Raw genomic sequence first — 22,487 nt, 5'->3', positions numbered from 1 at the left:
GACAGACCTCAGAGGGGGCCTAAGAAAAGGTATGGATGAATAAATTGGGGTCAAGTGGAAGTGCCTCAACATTTGTACTCAACTAAAACATTTAAAATGTGGTCAAATGAACAGAAAGATGAGGGGGATCCAAATACATTGGAGATACCCGCAAATACTCAAGAGGAGTTAATTCAGATCATCGAGACGTCTCTGCACAATATAGTTACACAAGTAAATACTCTAAGTAAACGTGCTGTAGATATGATTGACGAAATGTTCGAGGAGACTGACAGACTCTCTTTCCAAGTTACAGTTTTAGAAGAACAGGTAATCCGGAAGACAAATACTGTTACCTACAAAGATCAAAATGGAGGATTGCCCTTGAGAGTTACAGAATCAGAGACATTTCAAAGTACAACTATTCAAACACAGCAGGTATACTCTTCCAAGCAAGTGCCTGTTAAAATGTGTGAAAGGCACGATACTCATGGACTGACATTACCTATGAATAGGTCGTCTCCTTTTGTCCCAGATGATACAGGAGGTTTGGAAGTGTCTCCTGATGCTTCATACTGCTTTGAACTTCATAAAGAAAAAGACTGCCCGTGAGAGTGAAGAAGCAAAGGGGGGCAAGGCGCAAGCAAAAGCAGCCCAAAGATCATCGCAATAAGCCAGCAAGTGTGCCTCAGACTCAACGGATGGGAGACATTTCAGTGCACCATGTCCCAGCTGCTTGCAGTGCGGCCTCTCGTTCACATGCGGATCAGCCAGATGAAAGTTGCTCATTTTCCAGTTTCCCACTGTGTGAAATCAATAAGGTTGTAACCAGAGCTGTAGAAACAGTGATATCCAGCTCTCACTATCTGCCGATGCATGAATCCAGAGAAGTGAAAAATCCACCTACATACGTTAGATACGGGACTGGAAAGGGAGAAGAATTGAAACCCCAACCTCAAACTCGCCTTAAAAACAAAGGTGTTTGTGAGCCCTACAGCTCCAGCCTCAGCACCGGCATTGCCAGCTGACTGGTTAGCTGCATTAAGAGCTCCGAAGGTGGAAACTCCTTCCTCAAGCATACATGTGCCAACTCAACTTCCGTCGCCTGCTTTGCGAACCGCAGCAGCAACATCTCCTGCTGCTTGCCGCCCAGGTGCTCCTGATAGAGCTGTTCCAATTATCCCACCTAAAGGGGCCTTCTCCACTCCAGCAACAGAACCTTTCCCGTACTATGAACTGACAACACATGATCTACTCGCACAAGCCGAATATCAGGGCTTGCCTCCACCTCTCTCTTCTTCTGCAGTCACCTCACGTAGTGTTCAAACAGAGGTCACAGTTTCACATCTCAGTGGCCGTGCTTCTGTTGTACAATCAGCAACAGCTTCAGTTACAAAATTATCAAAGTCTTCAATTCCTTCATCGCCAAGATCTTCACTTTCACCATCACTGAGCTATCGTATTCCACCACCAAGATTTCCAGTTACACTATTGCCAAGATCATCAAATCCACAAAATTCAAGTCCACTCTCACCAACCTCTTCACGTCCACAAACATCAAGAGCTCAGATTCCATCACCAAGGAATTCACTTTCCCCGTCCACAAGAAGTTCAGACACCACGCGGTCAAGACGCTCAGGGGCACAGTCATCCGCTGTGACCTTCAAGCCATCAAAACCTTCAGCTGCTCAGTCACAAAGGCCTTCAACGGCACAATCGACGAGGCATTTGATGCCACCCCAACAAAACTCTGCAAGGGCGCAGTCAGCAAAATCTTCCACCGGACAGTCTTCAATTCCTTTCGTTCAATCACCTTCTCGCACGTTAAGCTCACCAGGGCGATCAGTGACCCCACCTGCACGAGCTCCAATGACTGCTACCTTCCAGCAGTCTCCACCAGATCTATCACTAATCGCTAGAGTCAAGAATGCGGTGATGGCAGCAGTAAGAAAAAGTGTTCTGCTCCACAACAGTGAAGATCAGTAAATGCCAAAAGCCAAAACTGAAATTCCTAAAAGTGAAGCAAATTATACTGATTTATCATGGAACTGTGGGGGTATAACTTTGGTCAATCGGTGAGACTGGATGGAGAAAATGAGCAAATAAATAAATCCAACTAAATTGAAACTAACTCTGTACTGTCTTACTTTCCACTAGTTAAGTCATTAATCGTGATTTGCATTTTCTTTAGAATAATCCATTATCATCTTTGTCCAAGAAAACTATTACCACTTTCTTCACAGTAAATATTTTAAAGTTTTCTTAAATGGCATCATTTATTCAACAGAACAAAAATGTCAGTTCTTAAAGTAGTTTTTAAAATATTTTTTTAAATTTTTTTATTTATTTATTTTTAGGGAGGGAAGGTAGAGAGGGGGGGAGAGAGAGAGAGAGAGAGAGAGAGAGAGAGAGAGAGAGAGAGAGAGAGAGAGAGAGAGAGAGAGAAACATCAATGTGCGGTTGCTGGGGGTTATGGCCTGCAACCCAGGAATGTACCCTGGCTGGGAATCGAACCTGGGACACTTTGGTTCCCAGCCCGCGCTCAATCCACTGAGCTACGCCAGCCAGGGCAGTTTTTAAAATATTTTTAAGATGACTAATATTGAGATTCTGGAGTTATCAAGGGTCTTTATTTCTGGTACTGTTTAATACAGGTATCCAAAATGATTGCTTCAATTACATGAGTGTATGCAGATACTATGTATGACATGTACTCGTCTATACCTCAGGAGAAAAAAATCACATCTTTCATTTTCTGTTAAACAGCATTACTGTCTGGAGAGATTGGGCTATCTCTAGGAATTTAAAGTTTTCTAAATGAAATATTCAGAGTTAATAACTTTTATTAAATATTGTTAAAATATAGTAAGTTTTAATACATTACTTTTAAAAGTAAAAGGAAGCCATAGGATTGAGTGAGCCACCTAAGTTAAGAATATAAAGAAGGGATTCAAGACCTGAGCTCTGAGTAACTGTGCGATTCTAAAATATGAGAGGTGGGGGATCCCCAGACGAAAATGAAGGTAGATGTTCAGAAATATAGCAGGGGAACCAGGAAACTGGGTGCCAGAGATGGATCACAAAAGTGCAAGGGTGAATATTTCAAGGAGGGAACCGTATCTAATCTTGCACAGAATTCAAGTGAAATCAGAAATACTGGTTTTAGCAGCACAGAGATCTGTTGACTTCGAACAGAACAGTCTCAGTGGGGAGTCAAGAGGCGACCGCAGTACATTTGGGATGGTTTGAGTTAATGCACCAGGAGGAAGTGGACAGACACCTTTTCCACCAGGCTGGCTTGTGAACAGATGAACAGAAGATGGTGCCTGGGTGGGCAAAGAGTGCCTGGGGAGGATGGGAGTGCGGAAGGCTTGTGTGTGTGGTGTGAGAAAGAAGAGAGGAGGGGGAAAAGTTAAATCCTCTTATCCAATGCCAATATGTCAGTGAACAATTCCTCAAATTGAAACATCAAGGAACAAATATTATTTAGAGACATGGAGAGAAATACCAAAATGTAAAGATTTCAATTTATCTACTGGAGAAAATGTACAACATTAACCAAGGAATTTTAAACAATGAGGAACAATCTGCCCTCTCAGATATTAATGCATTCCACAAAGTTATAATAGTTAAAACAGTATGTTTAGCACCAGTATGTTTAGCACCAGACTTGTTAAAATATTTCAGTAAAATAAAGAATCCAGAAAACATAGGTATATATATGAATTGAGTATTTGATTAAACTAGCACACTTGCAACCAATGTAGAAGGAATGCAAATTTCATAAATAATATTGGGGAAAGAGTGTAATTTCTTCTTTCAAATTTATTTTTATAGAGAGGGGGAGGGAGGGAGAAAGAGACACAGAGAAACATAAGTGCAAGAAAGAAATATCGATTGGTGTCTTTCAAACGTGCCCCAACAGGAACCAAACCTGCAACCCAGCTGTGTGCCCTGACCGGGAATTGAACCTGCGACCTTTCAGTTCCGGGACAACGCCCAACCAAGCCACACGGGCCAGGGCAGCATGTCTGCCTTCTAACTGCATTGTTTAATGCATTCACATTCAGTGTCATTTATGTGGTTTTGTTTACTTTAGCCATTTTGCCTCTTCTGTGTCTCATGACTGTTCTGTAGGAACCTTATACGTTTTAAATAATATTCTGCCACTCCGGGGACTGACCCCTCCCACCCAGGGCTTGTTGTTGCTATTGGCTTGCTTGTTTGTAAACTAACCCACTGGCTGGCTGGGTTATCTGAGTGAGGTCTTTCTCCTCCCTCGGGTGAAGAGCCTCCGTTGCTCCTCCAGGAGGCTCAGCTCTGGGCTGCCCACAGTCACCTGGGATGACAGGCTGGGAAAGGCATCTCCGCCTCTCGCTCGCTGACTGCACCCAGCTGCGACACCACTGAGCACACACGGACTGCCTGCTCAACTGTTTCCCGCCGTGCCCTGTGCCACAAGCTGCTCTACAAGCGAAAGCTTCTGAGGCCACCGCTTGATACGCGTTCTGACCTAGGGCGGGCCCCTCGCAAATGTCTTCCTCACCGGTTCCGTCCTGCAAACCAGCCTGCCACGGTGCAGCCTGCTTCTTGTGTCTCCTCTCCCTCGCCTTGGACTACAGCCGCCACTGTTCTTAGGAGCATTCCTAGGTCTGCTGTGCCTTCAGGGCCTTTGGGAAGAGACTAGCAGCTGCTTCATGGTCTGCCTCTTCTGCCAGGAGAGACGGGAGCCAGTGCTCCGCAGCAACACGTGGGGGGGGGGTGTCGGAGTGCGGCACTCGGTGCAGGGGTGGCAGCAGCCTCAGCAGCCCGAGGTCCTCTAGCTTACAACCACCGCTTCATGACCTGGGGTGACGGTGACTAGGGCCTCGGCCCTCCCAGCCCACAGCACCCTAGGAGAGCCCCCATTCCATGGGGGGGCCAGAGAAAAGAAGGGAGCCCCATCTGTCACCTCTACTCACTGGGGCTCAGCCCCAAAAATAGCTAGGGGAGGCTTCCGGTCACGATGCTGACGTAGGCAGACACGGCTGGCCTTCCTCGCACCCCATTACAACTCGGATATAGAACCACCATCACTCAGGAACATCAGAAATCGAGTTGAATGAGCCTGACAACTATGGAATTAAAGAAACCACAGCCATCCAGACTGGTAGGAGGGGGCACAGACACGGAACGAGCTGGTCCCATACCAATGCAGATAAAAATTCGGGAGGGATATCTCAGGAGCGAGGAGTCCCAGCCCTACCCCAGCCACCCCCAGCCCAGGGTTCCAGTGCCGGGAAGATAAGTCCCCACAACCTCTGGCTGCGAAAACCAGCGGGGACTGAGTCGGAGGAGGAGGCAGCTGGAGCCCTAAGCAGCTCTTCTTGGGGAACCCACACACGGACTCACCTGCTCAGACCCGCTCCCTCTGGGCTCCAGCACCAGGTGGCAGCTTGAAGGGCACCAGTGGTGCACAGGGAGAGACTGAAGTGTCTGGCATCAAGGTGAGCAGAGGCCATTGTCCCTTTGCTGAGCCCCTTCCACGCACAAAGCCGGTAGGCTGATGCCATATCTGAGACTCCATCCACCTAGCTAACACTGCGCGACGCACAGTGAAGATCCACAGAGGCTCTGCCCCACCCAACTTACAGGTCCACCCAAGCTGCTTTCCCACAAGAATGGCTGACCTCCAACTCCTAAATCCTCTCAAACAAGCAACAGCTGGCTTCAGTGAGCCCTAGCAACAGCCAGATTAGAGTCACAGCTTGGCTTCACCTGGGGATCTCCAAGCCCAGCACAAGTAGCAGCCATCTCAGATTGCTTTACAGCTCAGGCAGGGTGGCCCCAGGCAAAACACAGATGGGGGCTCACCTTGGCCTGCAGCACCCAGGAAACCCCAGGACCAGAGCACCCAGTGGACAGCTACAGACCACTTTGGAGCAGCACCGCCCTGCCCCTGCACAGCTGATCGTCCACAGAGGGTGGGGGTTGGTGGTCAGGGGTCACAGCCAGTCCTTGAAGCTGACTGACCTGGGTAAATCCCTCCCACTGATCTGCCAACAGCAACCGAAGCTCAGCTACAAGAGGAGGGTGTATTCAGCCCACGTGAAGGGAATATCTTGAGTGCCCAGCTTGGGTGATAGGGGAGGCTCTGCCACTAGACCCTACAGGACACCGACTACAGTAGCCCACACTAGCAAGACATAGAGTCGAAGGCACTCTACCTAGTACATAGAAACACACACAGGGAGGCTGCCAAAATAAGGAGCAAAAGAAACATGGCCCAAATGAAAGAACAGATCAAAGCTCCAGAAAAAGAGCTAAATGAAATGGAAATGAGCAATCTATCAGATGTAGACTATTTATAAGGATGCTCAAGGAACTTAGTGAGGACCTCAGCAGCCTAAAAAAGACCCAGTCTGAAACAAAGGATACACTAATTGAAGTAAAGAATAACTTACAGGAAAACACCACTAGAATGGGTGAAGCTGAAAATCAAATCAATGATTTGGAATATAAAGAAGCAAAAAACAATCACGAAGAAGAAGAAGAAGAAAAAAGAATTTTTAAAAATGAGGATAGTACAAACAGCCTTGAGACAACTTTAAGAGGTCCAACATTTGCCTCATAGGGGTGCCAAAAGGAGAAGAGAAAGAGCAGGAAATTGCAAATCTACCTGAAAAAATAGTGACAGAAAACTTCCCTAATTTGGTGAAGGACATAGACATGCAAGTCCAGGAAGCACAGACAATCCTAATTATGACTGGGATTGTCAAAGGTTAAAGATAGAGAATCTTGAAAACAAGAGAAAGGAAGTTAGTTACTGGAAGGCTGCCAGATGGGAGCGGGGAGGAGAATGGGTGAAGAGATGAGGGGATTAAGAAGTACAGATAGGTAGCTGCAGAACAGCCATGGGAGTGTAAATTACAGTATAAAAAATGGAGTAGCCAAAGAACTTATTATACCCATGACCCATGGGCATGAACAATAGTGTGGGGGGGGACTGCCTGAGGGAGTAGGGGGCACTGGATAAGGGGGGCAAAGGGGGGGAAATCAGGAGAACTGTAATAGCAGAATCAATAAAATATAATTTAAAAAAAGGGCAAACAACCCAATGGGAGATGATTATTTGCAAACAACAGCTCTAAAAAAGGGTTAACCTCCAACATATATAAAGAATTCATAAAACTCCATACCAAACAACCCAATTAAAAAATGGGCAGAGAACTTGAACAGACGCTTCTCCCAGGAAGACATACAAATTGCCAACAGATATATGAAAAGATGCTCAACGTAGCTAGCCATTATGGAAATGCCAAGCAAAACTACAATGAGATACCACCGCACACCTGTCCGAATGGCTACTGTCAACAAGACAAGCAATAACAAGTGTTAGTGAGGTTGTGGAGAAAAGGACCCCTCACTCACTGCTGGTGGAGGTGTAAACTGCTGCAGCCACTGTAGAAGACAGTGTGGCAGTTCCTCAAAAAATTAAGAATAGTTACCCTATGACCCAGCAATGCCTCTCCTGGGTATTTGCCCCCAAAACTGAAAAAACATGTATTTGTAAAGATACATGTACTCCTATGTTCACTGCAGTGGTATTCACGGTGGCCAAAACATGGAGACGACCAAAGCGCCCTCGCTAGAGCACCGAAGAATGTGTGGTACACATGTGCAATGAAATGCTACTCCGCCGTAAGGAAATACAAAATGCTGCCATTTTTGGCAGCATGGATAGACCCTGCGAATATGCAACCCAAAATTAGTCAGTCAGAAAAAGCGAAGAACCATATGATCTCACTCATATGTGGCATATAACACTGAAACTCATGGACACGGACAAGAGTGTGGTGGTGACCAGAGGGCAGAGGGTGGTTGAGGGGGTGTAACATATGGTAACAGAAGATGGTTTGACTGTAGGTGGTGGGCGCACAGTGCAATATACAGATTATGCATCACAGAAATGTTCATTTGATACACCTATGATCCTATTAACCAGTGCCACCCAAATAAATTTAATAAAAAAAATGTTAACTAAATGCTTGAATAAGTAGTTTTGGAAAAAAGCAGAACGTTATTTGGTCATACTGACCAAATGTTTGATGATGTAACGACAGAATTCAGCAGTCAAATCATAACTTTTACATTTAAACAACAAATGCTAGTATTGATGTATATTAATCACTTTTAGCTTTGACATCTATCCATCCACCCCCTGAACCAGTAGAGAAAACTGAGCAATAATAGGCCACAAAAGCTAGCACCGTACTAAATACAGGGTGCGGCAGAAGTAAGGCCTGCTTATGTGTGGTTGGTAGGGTAATAATATGGGTGTAATCATTTAGAGCTTAAATTGAACATTTCACCTAAAATGGCATACAGTGTGCTTGACAGTGATATTGTCATGTTGCAGAATTACATATTTATGATTTTGTAGTGAAAATCTTTGTAATAAAAGAGAGGCATTATTTGTGTTAGACCCCTGTATATTACTCAAGGTTTGGATATGCAGCCTTTATTCTTGTTCTATCGGAAAAGGAACAAAATTGATAAACCTATAGGCAGACTCATCAAGAAAAAAAAGATCCCAGATAAATAAAATCAGAGATGAACAGGAGAAATTACAACGGACTTTACAAAAATGCCAAAAATACATAAAAAATGACTAGGAACAGCCCTGCCCGGTGTGGCTCAGTTGGTCGGAGCATCATCCTGTAAACTAAAAGGCTGCAATTCCCAGTCAGGGCACATACCTAGGTTTCAGGTTTGCAGCCAGGTAGGGGTGTGTGTGAGAGGCGGCCAATCCATGTTTCTCTCTCACATCACCGTTTCTCTCTCTCCCCCTACCCCTGTCTCTAAAGTCAATAAGCATGGCCTTGGGTGAGGATCAATAAAAAAACAATACTATGAACAATTATATGCCAACAAATGGGACAACCTAGAAGAAATGGATAGCTTTCTAGAAACCTACAGCCTTCCAAGACTGAACCAGGATGAAACAGAAAACCAAAACAGACCAATTACTAGCAACAAAATTGAAGCAGTAATAAAAAAAAAAAAACTCACATTAACTAAAAGTCCAGGGCCAGACAACTATACAGGTGAATTCTGCCAAACAGTTAATGGAGACTTAACACCTATCCTTCTCAAACTATACCAAAAAATTAAAAAGGAAGGAATGCTTCCAAACTCATTCTATGAGATCAACATTATCCTGATAGTAAAACCAAAGACACTAGCAAAAACAAAACTACAGGCCAGTATCTCTGATGAACATAGATGTAAAAATTCTCAACAAAATATTAGGAGACTGAATTCGACAATACAATAAAAGGATCATACACCATGACCAAATGGGATTTATTCTTGAGACATAGGATGACCCAACACCCACAAATCAATCAACGTGATATACTACATCATCAATACCAAGTATAAAGATCATATCATTTCAATAAATGCAGAAAACACATTTGACAAAATTCAGTGTCCATTTATAATTTAAAAAACTCCACAAAATGGGAATAACAGAAACATACCTAAATATAATAAAGGCCATATGAAAAACCCACAGCCAACATCACACTCGATGATGAAAAGCTGAAAGCTGTTCCTCTAAGATCAGGAACAAGACAACGATACCCACTCTCACCACTCTTATGCAGCACAGTACTTGAACTTCAAGTCACAGCAATCAGACAAGAAAAAGAAATAAAAGGCACCCAAGTTGGAAAGGAAGACGTAAAACGGTCATTATTTTCAGAAGACATGATACCATATATAGAAAGCCCTTAGAGACTCCCCCAAAATCTATTAGAACTATTAAATGAACTCAGTAAAGGTGCAGGACACAAAACTGAAATATAGAAATTTGTTGTGTTTCTACATACACATAACGAACTCTCAGAAGAAATGAAGAAAAAAAAGAACACAAACAAGACTTTTTGTTACTAAAATAAGGTATTAAAAGAAAACTACACCTAAGTAAGACTCACATGAGCAAAGACAGTAACACACTGTATTTTCAACTGCTAAAAACAGCGCTGCCATCTATCACTGGTTGGCAGTGTGGTACAATGAGAAGAGCAGGCATGAGCTTTGGAGTCTGAAAGATGAGACTCAAGTCCCAGCTATGATATTTACTAGCTATTGGACTTTGGACCAGTAACTGAACTTCTCTTATCCTGAGGCCCCTCACCTCCAAAATGAAGATGACAGCACTGCTGTGAGAATCAAATTAAGAGCTGAAGCTTGGCTATCTTGGTAACTGACACACAGTAGATACTCAATAATTCCAGCTTCACAAAGATGCTAGCGGTACTATTACCTATTCTAATATGATCTTGTCTGAACTATTAATATGCTTTATCAGGGCTGTCCAACCTGCATCCTGTGGGCCACATGCAGCTTGGGATGGCTATGAATGCAGCCCAAGACAAAACTGTAAATTTACTTAAAACATGATGAGATTTCTTCTGTGTGTAGTTATGTGTCATAGTGTATTTAATGTGTGAGACAACTCTTCTTCCATTGTGGCCCAGAGACGCCAAAAGGTTGGATAACCCTGCGCATCACTAGAACACCAATAGTATATGATATTAAAACTGGTTTTGAAGATTTTATTGATTGATTGACTGATTGATTTTTAGGCAGAGGAGAAGGGAGGGACAGAGGGAGAGAAACATCAGTGTGTGGTTGCTTCTTGTGCTCCCCCCACTGGGGACCAGGCCCGCAACCCAGGCATGTGTCCTGACTAGGAATAGAACTGGTGACCCTTTGGTTTGTAGGCCTGCACCCAGTCTACTGAGCCATACCAGCCAGGGCTGGTATTAAAACTTTTAAAGCACTTGCACATGTACTACCACTTACGACATCCTGAAGAACACAAGATGAATTTATCACAAAGAAAGGAGTTTGATCTTTTAAATTTCTTACTTTACCATAAAAATACATCATTTGCTTTGACCTAACAAACAATAAAGCATCTAGCAGGATGCCTCACTTCTGAATGATTGACATAAATCTTGCTCATAACAAATTGTATGTCAGTTACATTTTCTAAATACTTTTTGAATATGGTGCATCTCTATTTTAAATCTGCTCCTGATTTACAGCACCAGTATCCCTTCGCCTGACTCTTCCTGACAAATACCAAAAAAAAAAAGGCAGACACATCTGCATTACATTTTGACACAGACGATGTCTAAAGTAACCAAAGATGTCAGATTTTTTCACTCCCTTTCTCTGATACAAACCAGAGGCAATTCAAAGGCGCGCTGATCAAATAGGCAAGGACAAAGAAAGTGGCACTTACTTCAATTGTATGGATAATATCTCTGGGACCAATAATTTCTGGATCATATTTAATATGCGCTTTGTTGGTCGCCAGGGCCACAGAGCAGTAGAAAACCCCCCTGTGCTTGGTGAGGGTAGATTCTATTTTATGGACGCAGGAGGCGCACGTCATTCCTCTCACCTGTGAACGACAAACGCATTGTTATTCAGAAATACACTTTTTTCTCCATTAAACACAAGTTATTAAAATAACTGGTGCAACATGGGATAGTCACACAAGATCTTCCTGCACTAGGATTATGCTTTAGATATCATCATTAGGACACCTGTATACCACATGGAACAAGGATATGGTCCAGCGGCCACAGATTACACAGAAGCAGGTGTCAGAAAAAGTCTTCCTCTTCTTGTCACTACTTCTTGTAGAGAAGTTGATAAATCATTGCTTCTTTTTTTATTGATTGATTTTAGAGAGAAAGAGGAAAGTTGGGGGGGGGAGAGGAAGATAGATTTGTTGTTCCACTTATTTATGCTTTCATAGGTCGATTCTTGTATGTGCCCTGACTGTCGATCGAACCTGCAACCTTAGTGTACCAGAACACTCCAACCAACTGTGCTACCCAACCAGGGCTCACTGTTTCTTGTATTCAATGCCTTGCTTCCCTCTAGATAGTTTTTCATTATGCAAAAATCATACAACAGTTCATATTACTTTTAGTGAAGGTTAACGGGAGACAAAAATGCTCTACATCTGTCTAAAAATATTTTTTGCCCTATGTGTTGGTTGACGTTAAATGCAGTTTAGTTGGACATGGAATTCTAAAGTCAGGGGACTGGAAATTTAGAATGACTGTGTAAGGAGCTCATCAATTCATTTCCCCTACAAAGCAATGATAAAACTGGGGGAAAGTCTCCACAGACAATTATTGAAAATGGTGCTCGAAAAAATTGGACAGATACATGCAAAAAAGTGAAACTACACCACCTTCTCACAACATACACAAGAACAAATTCAAAATGGATTGAACACTTAAATGTAATATTAATCCATAAAACTCCTAAAACAAAACACAGGCAGTAGAATCCCTGACATTTCACTTAGCAATATATTTTTCTGATTATTTCCTCAGGCAAGGGAAACAAAAAGAAATAAACAAATGGGACTACATTACACTAAAAAGTTTTTACACAGCAAAGAAAATCATCATCAAAATGAAAAGACAACCCACTGAATGGAAGTAGATATTCATCAAAGATCTCTCTGACAAGGGGTTAATATACAAAATTTATAAAGAACTCATAGAGCTCAACACCCAAGAAGTAAATAATCTAATTGAAAATGGGCAGGCCTTGGCTGGCTTAGCTCAGTGGATTGAGAGCGGGCTGTGAACCAAAGCATAGCAGATTCGATTCCCAGTCAGGGCACATGCCTGGGTTGCAGGCCACAGCCCCCAGCAACCGCGCATTGATGTTTCTCTCTCTCTTTCTCCCTCCCTTCCCTCTCTAAAAATAAATAAATAAAATCTTTAAAAAAAGTTAAAAAAAATGGGCAAAGGACCTGAACAGACACTTCTCCAAAGAGGACATACAGATGGCCCATAGATATATGAAAAGATGCTCAACATCGCTAATCATCACCGAGATGCACATTAACACCACAGTGAGATATCACATCACAGCTGTCAGAATGGCCATCACAAACAAATCTACAAACAACAAGTGCTGGCCAGGATGTGGAGAAAGAGGGACCCTCAGGCACTGTTAGTGGGAATGCAGACTGGTGGAAATGCCACTGTGGAAAACAGTATGGAGATACCTCAAAAAATTAATAATGGAGCTCCCTTATGACCCAGCGATTCCACTTCTGAGAATTTATCTGAAGAAACCCCAAACATTAATTCAAAAGAATATATGCACCCCTGTGTTCATTGCAGAGTTATTTACAAAAGCCAAGCCATGAAAGCAACACAAGCGTCAGTAGATGAGTGGATAAAAAAGCTGTGGTACATTTACACAATGGAATATTACTCAGCCATAAAAAAGAATGAAACTACCATTTGCAACAGCATAGATAGACCTAGAGGGTATTGTGCTCAGTGAAATAAGTTAGAGAAAGATAAACACCATTTGATTTTACTTATATGTATAATCTAAAGAAAAATAAATGAACAAAAAAATTGAAACAGACTCAAAGACACAGAATGACATAGACTGATGGTCACCAGAAGAAAGATGTGTGGGAGACTGCATGAAAGAGGTGAAGGGATTAAGAAGTACAAATTGGCCCTGGCTGGTGTAGCTCAGTGGATTGAGTGCTGGCCTGTGAACCAAAGAGTCACAGGTTCGATTCCCAGTCAGGGCACATGCCTGGGTTGCAGGCCGGGTCTCTAGCAGGGGGTATATGAGAGGCAACCACATGTTGATGTTTCTCTCCCTCTCTTTCTCTGTCTCTTCCCCTCTCTCTAAAAAGAAATAAAACATTTGAAAAGAGAAGTACAAATTGGTAGTTACAGAGCAGTGACAGGGATATAAAGTACAGCATAGGGAATATAGTCACTAATACTATAATAAACTATATATGGTGCCAGGTGGGTACTGGATATACAGGGAGAACCCTAAAGTATATGATTATCTAACCACTATGGTGTACACCTAAAACTAACAGAAAATAATACTGAAAGTAAACTGTAATTGAAGAGTAAAAACAACAACAACAAAAAAACCTATTGAAATACTCAGACGTGACCGAAGAGTATACAACAAATCACGAAGCATTTATTCAAGAATACCTATTATGGTCATATCAGTAATGGTGGAGTAAGGATCTCTAAAAAATTGTATCCTCCATAAAAGCAATAAGAAAACTGGCAAAAATGGTTAGAACCAACTTTTCCAGAAATTTGGAATTTAAAAGCTTGCAGCAACCCAGGAAGCATTTCTTCAAGAAAATGTGATGAGCCCTGCCTGGCTAGTGTGGCTCAATTGGTTGGGGCGTCATCCCCAAACCAAAAGGTTGCGGGTTTGATTCCTGGTCAGGGCACGTGCCTAGGTTCCCAGATTGATCCCCGGTCCACGGCACGTGCAGGAGGCAACCTGTCCACGCTTCTCTCTTGCATCAGTGCTTCTCTCTCTCCTTTCCTCTCTCTAAAAGCAATGAACAAATGTCGTCCTCAGGTAAGGATGGAATAAAAAAAAAACAGATGAATCTCAATAAAACAACAACCTATGTGCCATTATAACTGCCCCTCCCCTCCAGCTCTGTGACAGTCTTGAAGACCACCAGCTCACAATCCTGGTGAAAAACAGAATCAAAAGCCACCAGAATGGGCAAAAAGGGTTGTGGCTTCTTCAAAGCCTCTTTATCAGCAGACTTTCGTTATTTGAGCTATCTGAGGGTTCTATGAAATATTCCACTTGCCCTGACTGGAGTTCAGTGGGTGCAGAAGCCTTTTCCTCTGGAGAACTGTTTCAAAAACAACCAGAGCAGCCCTGGCTGGTGTGGCTCAGTGGATTGAGCACCAGCTTGTGAACTGCAAGGTCACTATTTGATTCCCAGCCAGGGCACAGGTCTGGGTTGCCAGCCAGGTCCCCAGTAGGGGGCGAGTGAGAGGCAACCTATCAATGTTTCACACGTCGATGTTTCTCACCTTCTCTTTCTTCCCCAACTCCACAAGTAAATAAATATAATCTTTAAAAAAACTTAAGTCTTTCATGTACCTGGAACTTATTCTTTTACATGTTATACGTAAGAATCTTATTTTCAAAACTTGATTTTCATTTATTCATTCCAACCCAATTCTTCTTTTTTGGTTTCTAATAGACATACGATGATTATCTTTCACATGCCATGCTTGAAAGTCGCCATAAAGTCCTATCTTATCTTACCATTTTCCAGCTCTCTTAATTTTCCTTTTGATGTCTTATTTTTCCAACTTTAATTATTTTTGGAACTCTTTTCTGAATTCTCATTAAATTTTTCTAGGAATTTTATTAATTACACAAAAGTGTTACTTACAACAAGTTCCAAAACACCATCGCCTTCCTCGGCATTTTCTATCACAGTGGCTCCAAATCCAAGCTCTCGGATGAACTCGGCTATCATCGGGGGTTGTATAACAGCAGGATTATATCTTACTTCTGCCTTGCCAGCCATCAGAGCCACGAGTACAGAATATATTCCTAGGAGCATTGATAAGAAAAGCAATTCAGATAACACTCCGTATTTAAAAAAACAAACAAACAACAAAAAACAGTAATGTCCCTAGCTGGTGTGGATTGAGTGCCAGCCTGTGAACCAAAGGGTCGCCGGTTCGATTCCCAGTCAGGGCACATGCCTGGGTTGTGGGCCAGGTCCCCAGTGGAGGGCTCACAAGAAGCAATCACACACTGATGTTTCTCTCCCTCTCTTTCTCCCTTCCTTCTTCCTCTGAAAATAAATTAATAAAATCAAATAAATGAAATAAAATTTTTAAAAAGTAGTGTAATAATATTGTTTTCACTTAACTGTGACAGGATTAAAGTGAATCTGGAGAAACTGGTTAGTTACCTTTTACATAGTGTTAAACCTAAACCAAATAAAACTTTTTGAAAAAGGGGCCTTAATTTCTTAAAATTTTTATTATATAATTTTTCAATTTTATACATATGTACATATACACACACAAAAGAAAGAACATAGTAAACTTGATATACTGATTACCCAGCTTCAACAGTTAAACAGTTATCAATAATACCAGGCTGATCTTGTTTCATTTATATTCCCAGCCAAGGAATCCCTGCCCTCTACCCTGATTACTTTCCAATCCCAGACATCATATCATTTCCCTTGTAAATATTTAAATATATATTTCTATTGGGGGAAGGAGGATAATGGTAGGAAGAAGGAGAAGGGACTAGACAGAGAACATGTATGAAAGACCCATGGACATGAACCACAGGGTGGGGACCGACTGTGGGAGCAGGGGTTGGGATGGGCGGAAGAAAGCAAAGGGGGAAAATTTGAGACAACTTTAATAGAATAACAATAAAATATTTTTTAAAAAAGATACTGTTCTCTTTAAAAATAACCATAATACCATTATCATACCTAAAATAATTCTTTGTTATCATCAATTATCCACGCAACATGCACATTTCCACTAATTGTCTTATCACTGTTTATTAGTTCATTTTACACAGTTTTATTTTTTGTTTAGAGTAGGCCCATGACCTGCAATCAGTTGAGACCTCATCATGTAAATATAAAGCATTTTGAGAAACTAATAAGACAGAGTCCTAGAGAAAGGAACCTATGAATGTAAGCAATCACTGCAGTTGTAGCAAAAAAATCCAAGAACGTGCCAACATACACATTATAGTATTACCAAGTAATAGTCATTTCTTAAAATTCTCAAGTTTTCCTATCTGGCACACACTAATCTGAAGTGCTCTTATCCCTCGGATGAAAAAGGGCCACACAACTCGGCAGCAGAACAATGGAGTTCATTTTATGACAGTCACGCCGTGCTCTGGGGAAAGCCTTTTGTTAACAAGCTTTCTTTTTGTCTAGGCCAGCCATCACTGTCATTGCCAGGAAGGAAATTAATTACACACAGGAGAAATGGCAGCTCTTTCTAGGAATCTGCGGCACTTGGTGGCTACCTGACAGGGAATGAGGGTCAGTAGTTAGTAAGTCAGCTGTGGCGGGAGGTGGGGGCATGATACAAAGAAAAAAAAAATAACCGAATGTTAATTTAATACTTTTTCATAAGAAAACAAAGTACTTCATATAATCTAAGCTTTCTGTATAAAGTGCTTCTCTGGGCTAATAATTCAGAGGAACAGTTCACGGGAAAGTGTCACTAATAAGAGGACAGAGAAAGTAAGAAAAGTTCTTTTTGCTTTGGTTGAATGTAATCTATACCCAAACAGAAATACAAAGAAAGAAAAAAACGCTGATTTTTCAAGGTTCAAAAATAGGTTTTAAGCTTACATAAATTAGGGATAATTTAAAAAAATTCTTACTTCAGCCCTGGCTGGTGTGGCTCAGTGGATTGAGTGCCGGCCTGCAAACCAGAGGGTTGCAGGTTGGATTCCCAGTCAGGGCACATGTCTGGGTTGTGGGCCAGGTCCCCAGTAGGGGGCGCAGAACAGAAAACCACACACGGATGTTTCTCTCCCTCTCTTTCTCCCTCCCTTCCCCTCTCTAAAAATAAATAAAATCTTTAAAAAATTCTTACTTCAAACTATAATTAGAAATCTTTGTGTCCGTTTTTTGAAATGTGATGTGAAGACCAGTGTTACCTGGTTTAAAAAACCAAAAGGTCAATGTGGTCACCCAAGCTACGCCAATGATATTCCTAATTGGGTTAAAAGGAGTTAAAGGGGTAATAGGGAGTAACTGGGAGAGTCAGCTTAACAGGTTTTTTAATAAAAAGATTTGTAGCCCTGACCAGTGTGCCTCAGTTGGTTGGGCATTGTCCTGAAAAGCGAAAGGTCACTGGTTCAATCCCCAGCCAGAGGACACGCCTGGGTTCCGGGTTCAGTCCCCAGTGGAGGCATGAAGGAGAGATAACTGAGTGATGTTTCTCTCCTCTGTCTCCCTCCTGTCCCCTCTCTCTAAAAATAAATAAATAAAAATAAAAATCTTTAAATAAAAGATTTGTAATTCACACAGGCACCGCTTGTCTCATGAAAAAGGCTATTTCTGAGTTGCCCCAAAATAGTTGATTATAAAATTAAACAGGAACCTCGGAGACTTCTTTTTGCTTTTATTTGCTTGCAACCTTCCATTTTTTTTCTTTTTCAGCTAATCAAAGTGTACTGTAAGCTTTAGCCTTGACTGCATTTTAATTAGATGTAATGGAGGCTGAAATGAAAGATGCAGAAATGACAGGATGAAGTCAAGATAATATTGAAATGGAGACGGCTCTGTATAACATACATTTGGTGATAATGTTTTGGCCATTATATATTAGGTGATTCTACTGGCCAGAAGCCTACATTATTACCATATATGTTTTGAGTTACTTCCCTAATAGTAGGGATAAGCTTATACTAATCTTACTTATTTGGCCCTTGTAACTAACAACATATATATCTTTAAAACACCTGGAGCTAGGGCTACCTAAGTACTAAGCCCATGACTTCATTCTCACTAAACATAATCACACATCTCTATGGTTAACAAATCTACTATGTCATGCTGTGCAGTAATATGAATGTAAATTTTTAAGCTAAAACATTCCACAGAAAACTAAAAATGGCACTGCCTTTTGACCCAGCAATTCCACTGCTGGGATTATATCCTAAGAACCCTGAAACATCAATCCACAAGAACCTATGCACCCCCATGTTCCTAAATAATGTAGAATTTCTAAGATTTTGTAACCTAGGATTAAAACTTACACATAATATTAAGTAACTTTTGATCACTTTTACTGCCAGCAAAGATCAAATTGTTGGAAAAGAATATACAGGGTTGGCAAAAATAGGTTTACAGTTGTGTATAATCAAAAGTTTATTTTTGCATGATTTATTAATTACTGTATTATTTATATTATTTGTTTTCTTCTTCTTGTTATTATTTTATATCCTTACTTATGATTTATCTTTTAGATAATGATGGCTAGTAATTTAACCTACTTTTGCCCACCCCTACAATTCTAAACAAACTTGGTTTTCATCTCGTGCATGGGCTGGGTATAGTAATACTAGAATTTATGGATGCCACTTATTAATTTTAAACATAGCTTTATCACAAAATTTATATGCTTCTTAAAATACATTGCAGCCAAGATCCATACAGAATACTAATATTATGTATTTCCTTCTGCTATTGCCCTACAAATGTCATTGATATTAAAATGTGCTCATGAAGCAAACAAGCTAGGAGCTATATCTAAGGGAACAAAACACTAACAACAACTGGCTGTCAGAAAGTCAAGGTTGTCCTGAATGTCACTGACAGGGTTTATGAGGTCTTGGCAAGAATCACAGACATTGTAACAAAACATATACAAAAGGACAGAGTCCTCAAACTAGAACATAAAACAGGCTTTATGAGTGTCTCACCTTCTTCTCGTCTTAAATTCCGTTCAATGTTTGCTACACAGGAAGCACAGGTCATACCAGTGACCTGTATGTAACACTTAGACGAAGTCTTTACGTCCTCCTTGTCATGAATTGGTGTCATCATTTTAGTATGAAATTCATTAGTTGGGGTCAAATGTGGCATTTCCGATGGGGGCTCATTTGTACCTGGTGGACAGAGAAAGAGTATTTTTATTTGAGGTGTTCTCCAGCTGCATCCTAGTCATTCATCACAATCCACCCCGAGGCACTGTCAATCCATTCCTTTCAAACCAGTTGGTGTGGCTCAGTGGACCGAGCACCACACTGTGAACCAAAAGGTCACCGGTTCAATTCCCGATCAGGGCACATGCCTGGGTTGTGGGCCAGGTCCCCAGGCAGGGGTGTGAGAGAGGCAACCGGCTGATGTATCTACCACATATCAATGTTTCCCTCCCTCCCTTCCTGTCCCTCTAAAAATAATTTTTTAAAAAATGAGTTCCTTGGGGAGTGGCAGAGAGTAAACAAAACTGGGGTCGTATCAACTTCTTTCAGCCATTATTTCCTGCCCAAACCCTAAATAGAGAGCAGTTTGTTAACAGACAGCTTTTATATTTAGAACAAATTTTTAACATCATGTTAACAGTTTACATGCTCATAGTAACGCATTTTGTGGTATAGTAAGTGGAACAAGAAGCAATTTACAAAATAGTTTTGCAGTCTCAGAAAATGTGCTATTCCGTTTTAGTTTATTCAGTGCAGTATTATTAATCACCTGCCAAGAAAGAGAAAAAATATTCCTCTCTAGCACATCCAAACACCTGCAAAAAAATAAAAAAAAAATAGCTGAAGATTTTCAGCTCTCCTGCAGAGATAAGGAGGAAAAGAAGTGATGTGGAAACTTCCACTAACCTAACTTGTTCTTTCTTCTCCTTGAGCAAGAAACTGGTTCAGGTCTATAAGGACAGCCCACAGAGAAAGTCCTACACGACCGGTTTGGTTTTCAGGATGCTGAGGGAGGGCATCTTTGAAGAAACTTTAACAAAAGCCTGACCATTTCCCTAATGAATACTGATATGGACTCCTCAAATCGGTGTAATAACAGCTCTGAAATTTTCACGCCCATACAGTCACCTGGGGAATCTTGTTAAAATGCAGATTCTAATTCAGTGCATGCAGGATAGGGCTTGAGATCCTGCTTTTCCACCAGTCTGGGTACAGCAATGGCCACCATGTACAGCAAAGGACTAGATTCTACCAATTCTGAAATTACTCAGTCCCTGGTCTTGAGTGAAAGACTCAAGATTATGCAAGCATCATTCAGAACAGAGAGAGCGCCCTAGCTGGTGCGGCTCAGTGGATTGAGTGCAGACCTGGGAACCAAAGGGTTGCCGGTTCGATTCCCAGTCAGGACACATGCCTGGGTTGTGGGCCACGTGCGCAGTGGGGGGCACGTGAGAGTCAACCACACACTGAAGTTTCTCTCCCTCTCTCTCTCCTTCTTTTCCCCTCTCTCTGGAAATAAATAAATAAAATCTTAAAAAAAAAAAAAAAGAACAGAGAGTGCAGAATTTACCAAAGAGTACTGGAATGTTAAAGAACTCAAAAAAAAAACCACAAAAAACAAAGAGGCCCATTTGCCCAGAGGAAATAGCTTTGGCTTTGGAAAAAGGATTATTTTAATCTAGCCAGATCTTACTTAATTTTCTCATAATTACTGTCAACATTTAATTTTGAACCTGGAATATGAAAAAAAAATAAAAAGTTTGTCCTGCAAATTCCTTTATGTCTTGCTCCAGAGAAAGTTAGTTATTTCAGGCACAAGAGGTAATCTGCAATCTTCACACACTCTAAGTACACTATTCAATTAAAATAGGTCACAGAGGTAGTCCCTTTTAAGTTATCTCTGCAAGACCGCTCAACAAAGATCCATAAAATTGTGGCCTTTACCCCAGTTAGTATGGGAAGCAGAAGAGGAAAAGCTTCCATTTTCCACTTTCCATAGGCTGTAGCAACAGGACTTATGTTTAAATGTATTTAAAAGAAAGGTTAACTTTCCTGCACTTGAGACACCAATCGGAAAAGATTCCAAAAATTTCAAGATAAGGATTTCCAATCTGATGCTCAATGCTGGTAGGTTCATTGTCTAAATTAACGTGAGGAATAAATATGCAATCAAAAATGGCTTAAAAACAATTATAAACTCAGGTCTGTGACTGACTCTCAAAATGCTTCACAAAAAGGTATATATGAGTGATTTTATATGTGTGTGTCCATATGTCTGTCATGGAGAAAGAGGATGGTAAAACAAATGTGGTGAAATATTGACAAGTGGGGAATTTGAGGGCAGTAGGTCAACAGAAATTCTTTGTACTATTCCTGTGGCCTTTCTGTAAGTTTGAAATTAAAAGGAAGTTTAAATAAAATATTTTTTAAAAATTAAAATGCCGTGGCTGGTATGGCTCAGTGGATTGAGTGGCCAGCCTGTGAATCAAAGAGTTGCTGGTTCAATTCCCAGTCAGGGCACATGCCTGGGTTGTGACCCAGGTCCCCAGTGGGGGCGCATGAGAAGCAACCACACATTGATGTTTCTCTCCCCTCTTTCTCCGTCCCTTCCTCTCTCCCTAAAAATAATAAGTAAAATATTTTTAAAAGAAAAATAATTTATACACAATACTAAAATGTTAAAAAGCCCCTGGAATTAAAGGTCTAAACAAAGTATAAGAAATACATGATTGCAGCCCTGGCTGGCGTAGCTCAGTGGATTGAGTGCGGGCTGGGAACCAAAGTATCCCAGGTTCGATTCCCAGCCAGGGTACATGCCTGGGTTGCAGGCCATAACCCCCAGCAACCGCACATTGATGTTTCTCTCTCTCTCTTTCTCCCTCCCTTCCCTCTCTAAAAATAAATAAATAAAAATCTAAAAAAAAAATTCTACTTAAAAAAATAATTTAAGCATGGGTTTAATATAATTTTTTATGCTTCTCAGGTTTAGTGAGCTTAGAAACAGTACAATGTCATTTAATACCCTTCATTCTGAGCAAAAGAGCAAAGGTTAAGGATGACATGGTCTGGGAATTAGCTATTGTTATTTACAATAAGAAGTTTCATTAGGGTATTTCCAGTTTAATGCAAGGCTACGTTCAATTCCAGTTCCAAACAACTTCACACAGGCAAGT

The 22,487-nt window shown here is 41.3% G+C and overlaps 1 protein-coding gene across 1 annotated transcript in view; it reads right to left on the bottom strand.

Annotated features, from left to right (window-relative positions):
* Positions 1-22,487, bottom strand: part of ATP7A (ATPase copper transporting alpha) — a 102,623-nt gene that overhangs the window by 33,963 nt on the left and 46,173 nt on the right. The window contains exons 5-7 of the mRNA XM_045847397.1: positions 19,312-19,497; positions 15,275-15,438; positions 11,279-11,440 (exon numbers count right to left, since the gene is read on the bottom strand). Of these exons, the coding sequence (XP_045703353.1) occupies positions 11,279-11,440; positions 15,275-15,438; positions 19,312-19,497 (512 nt within the window). The remainder of the gene's footprint in view (positions 1-11,278; positions 11,441-15,274; positions 15,439-19,311; positions 19,498-22,487) is intronic.

The sequence above is a fragment of the Phyllostomus hastatus genome, unplaced genomic scaffold (assembly GCF_019186645.2).
Source record: "Phyllostomus hastatus isolate PE091 unplaced genomic scaffold, TTU_PhHast_1.1 phas_contig_551, whole genome shotgun sequence".
In the NCBI taxonomy this organism is placed as follows: domain Eukaryota; kingdom Metazoa; phylum Chordata; class Mammalia; order Chiroptera; family Phyllostomidae; genus Phyllostomus; species Phyllostomus hastatus.
Note: the sequence above shows the minus strand (reverse complement) of the source record. Positions and strands in the feature narration are given on the sequence as shown.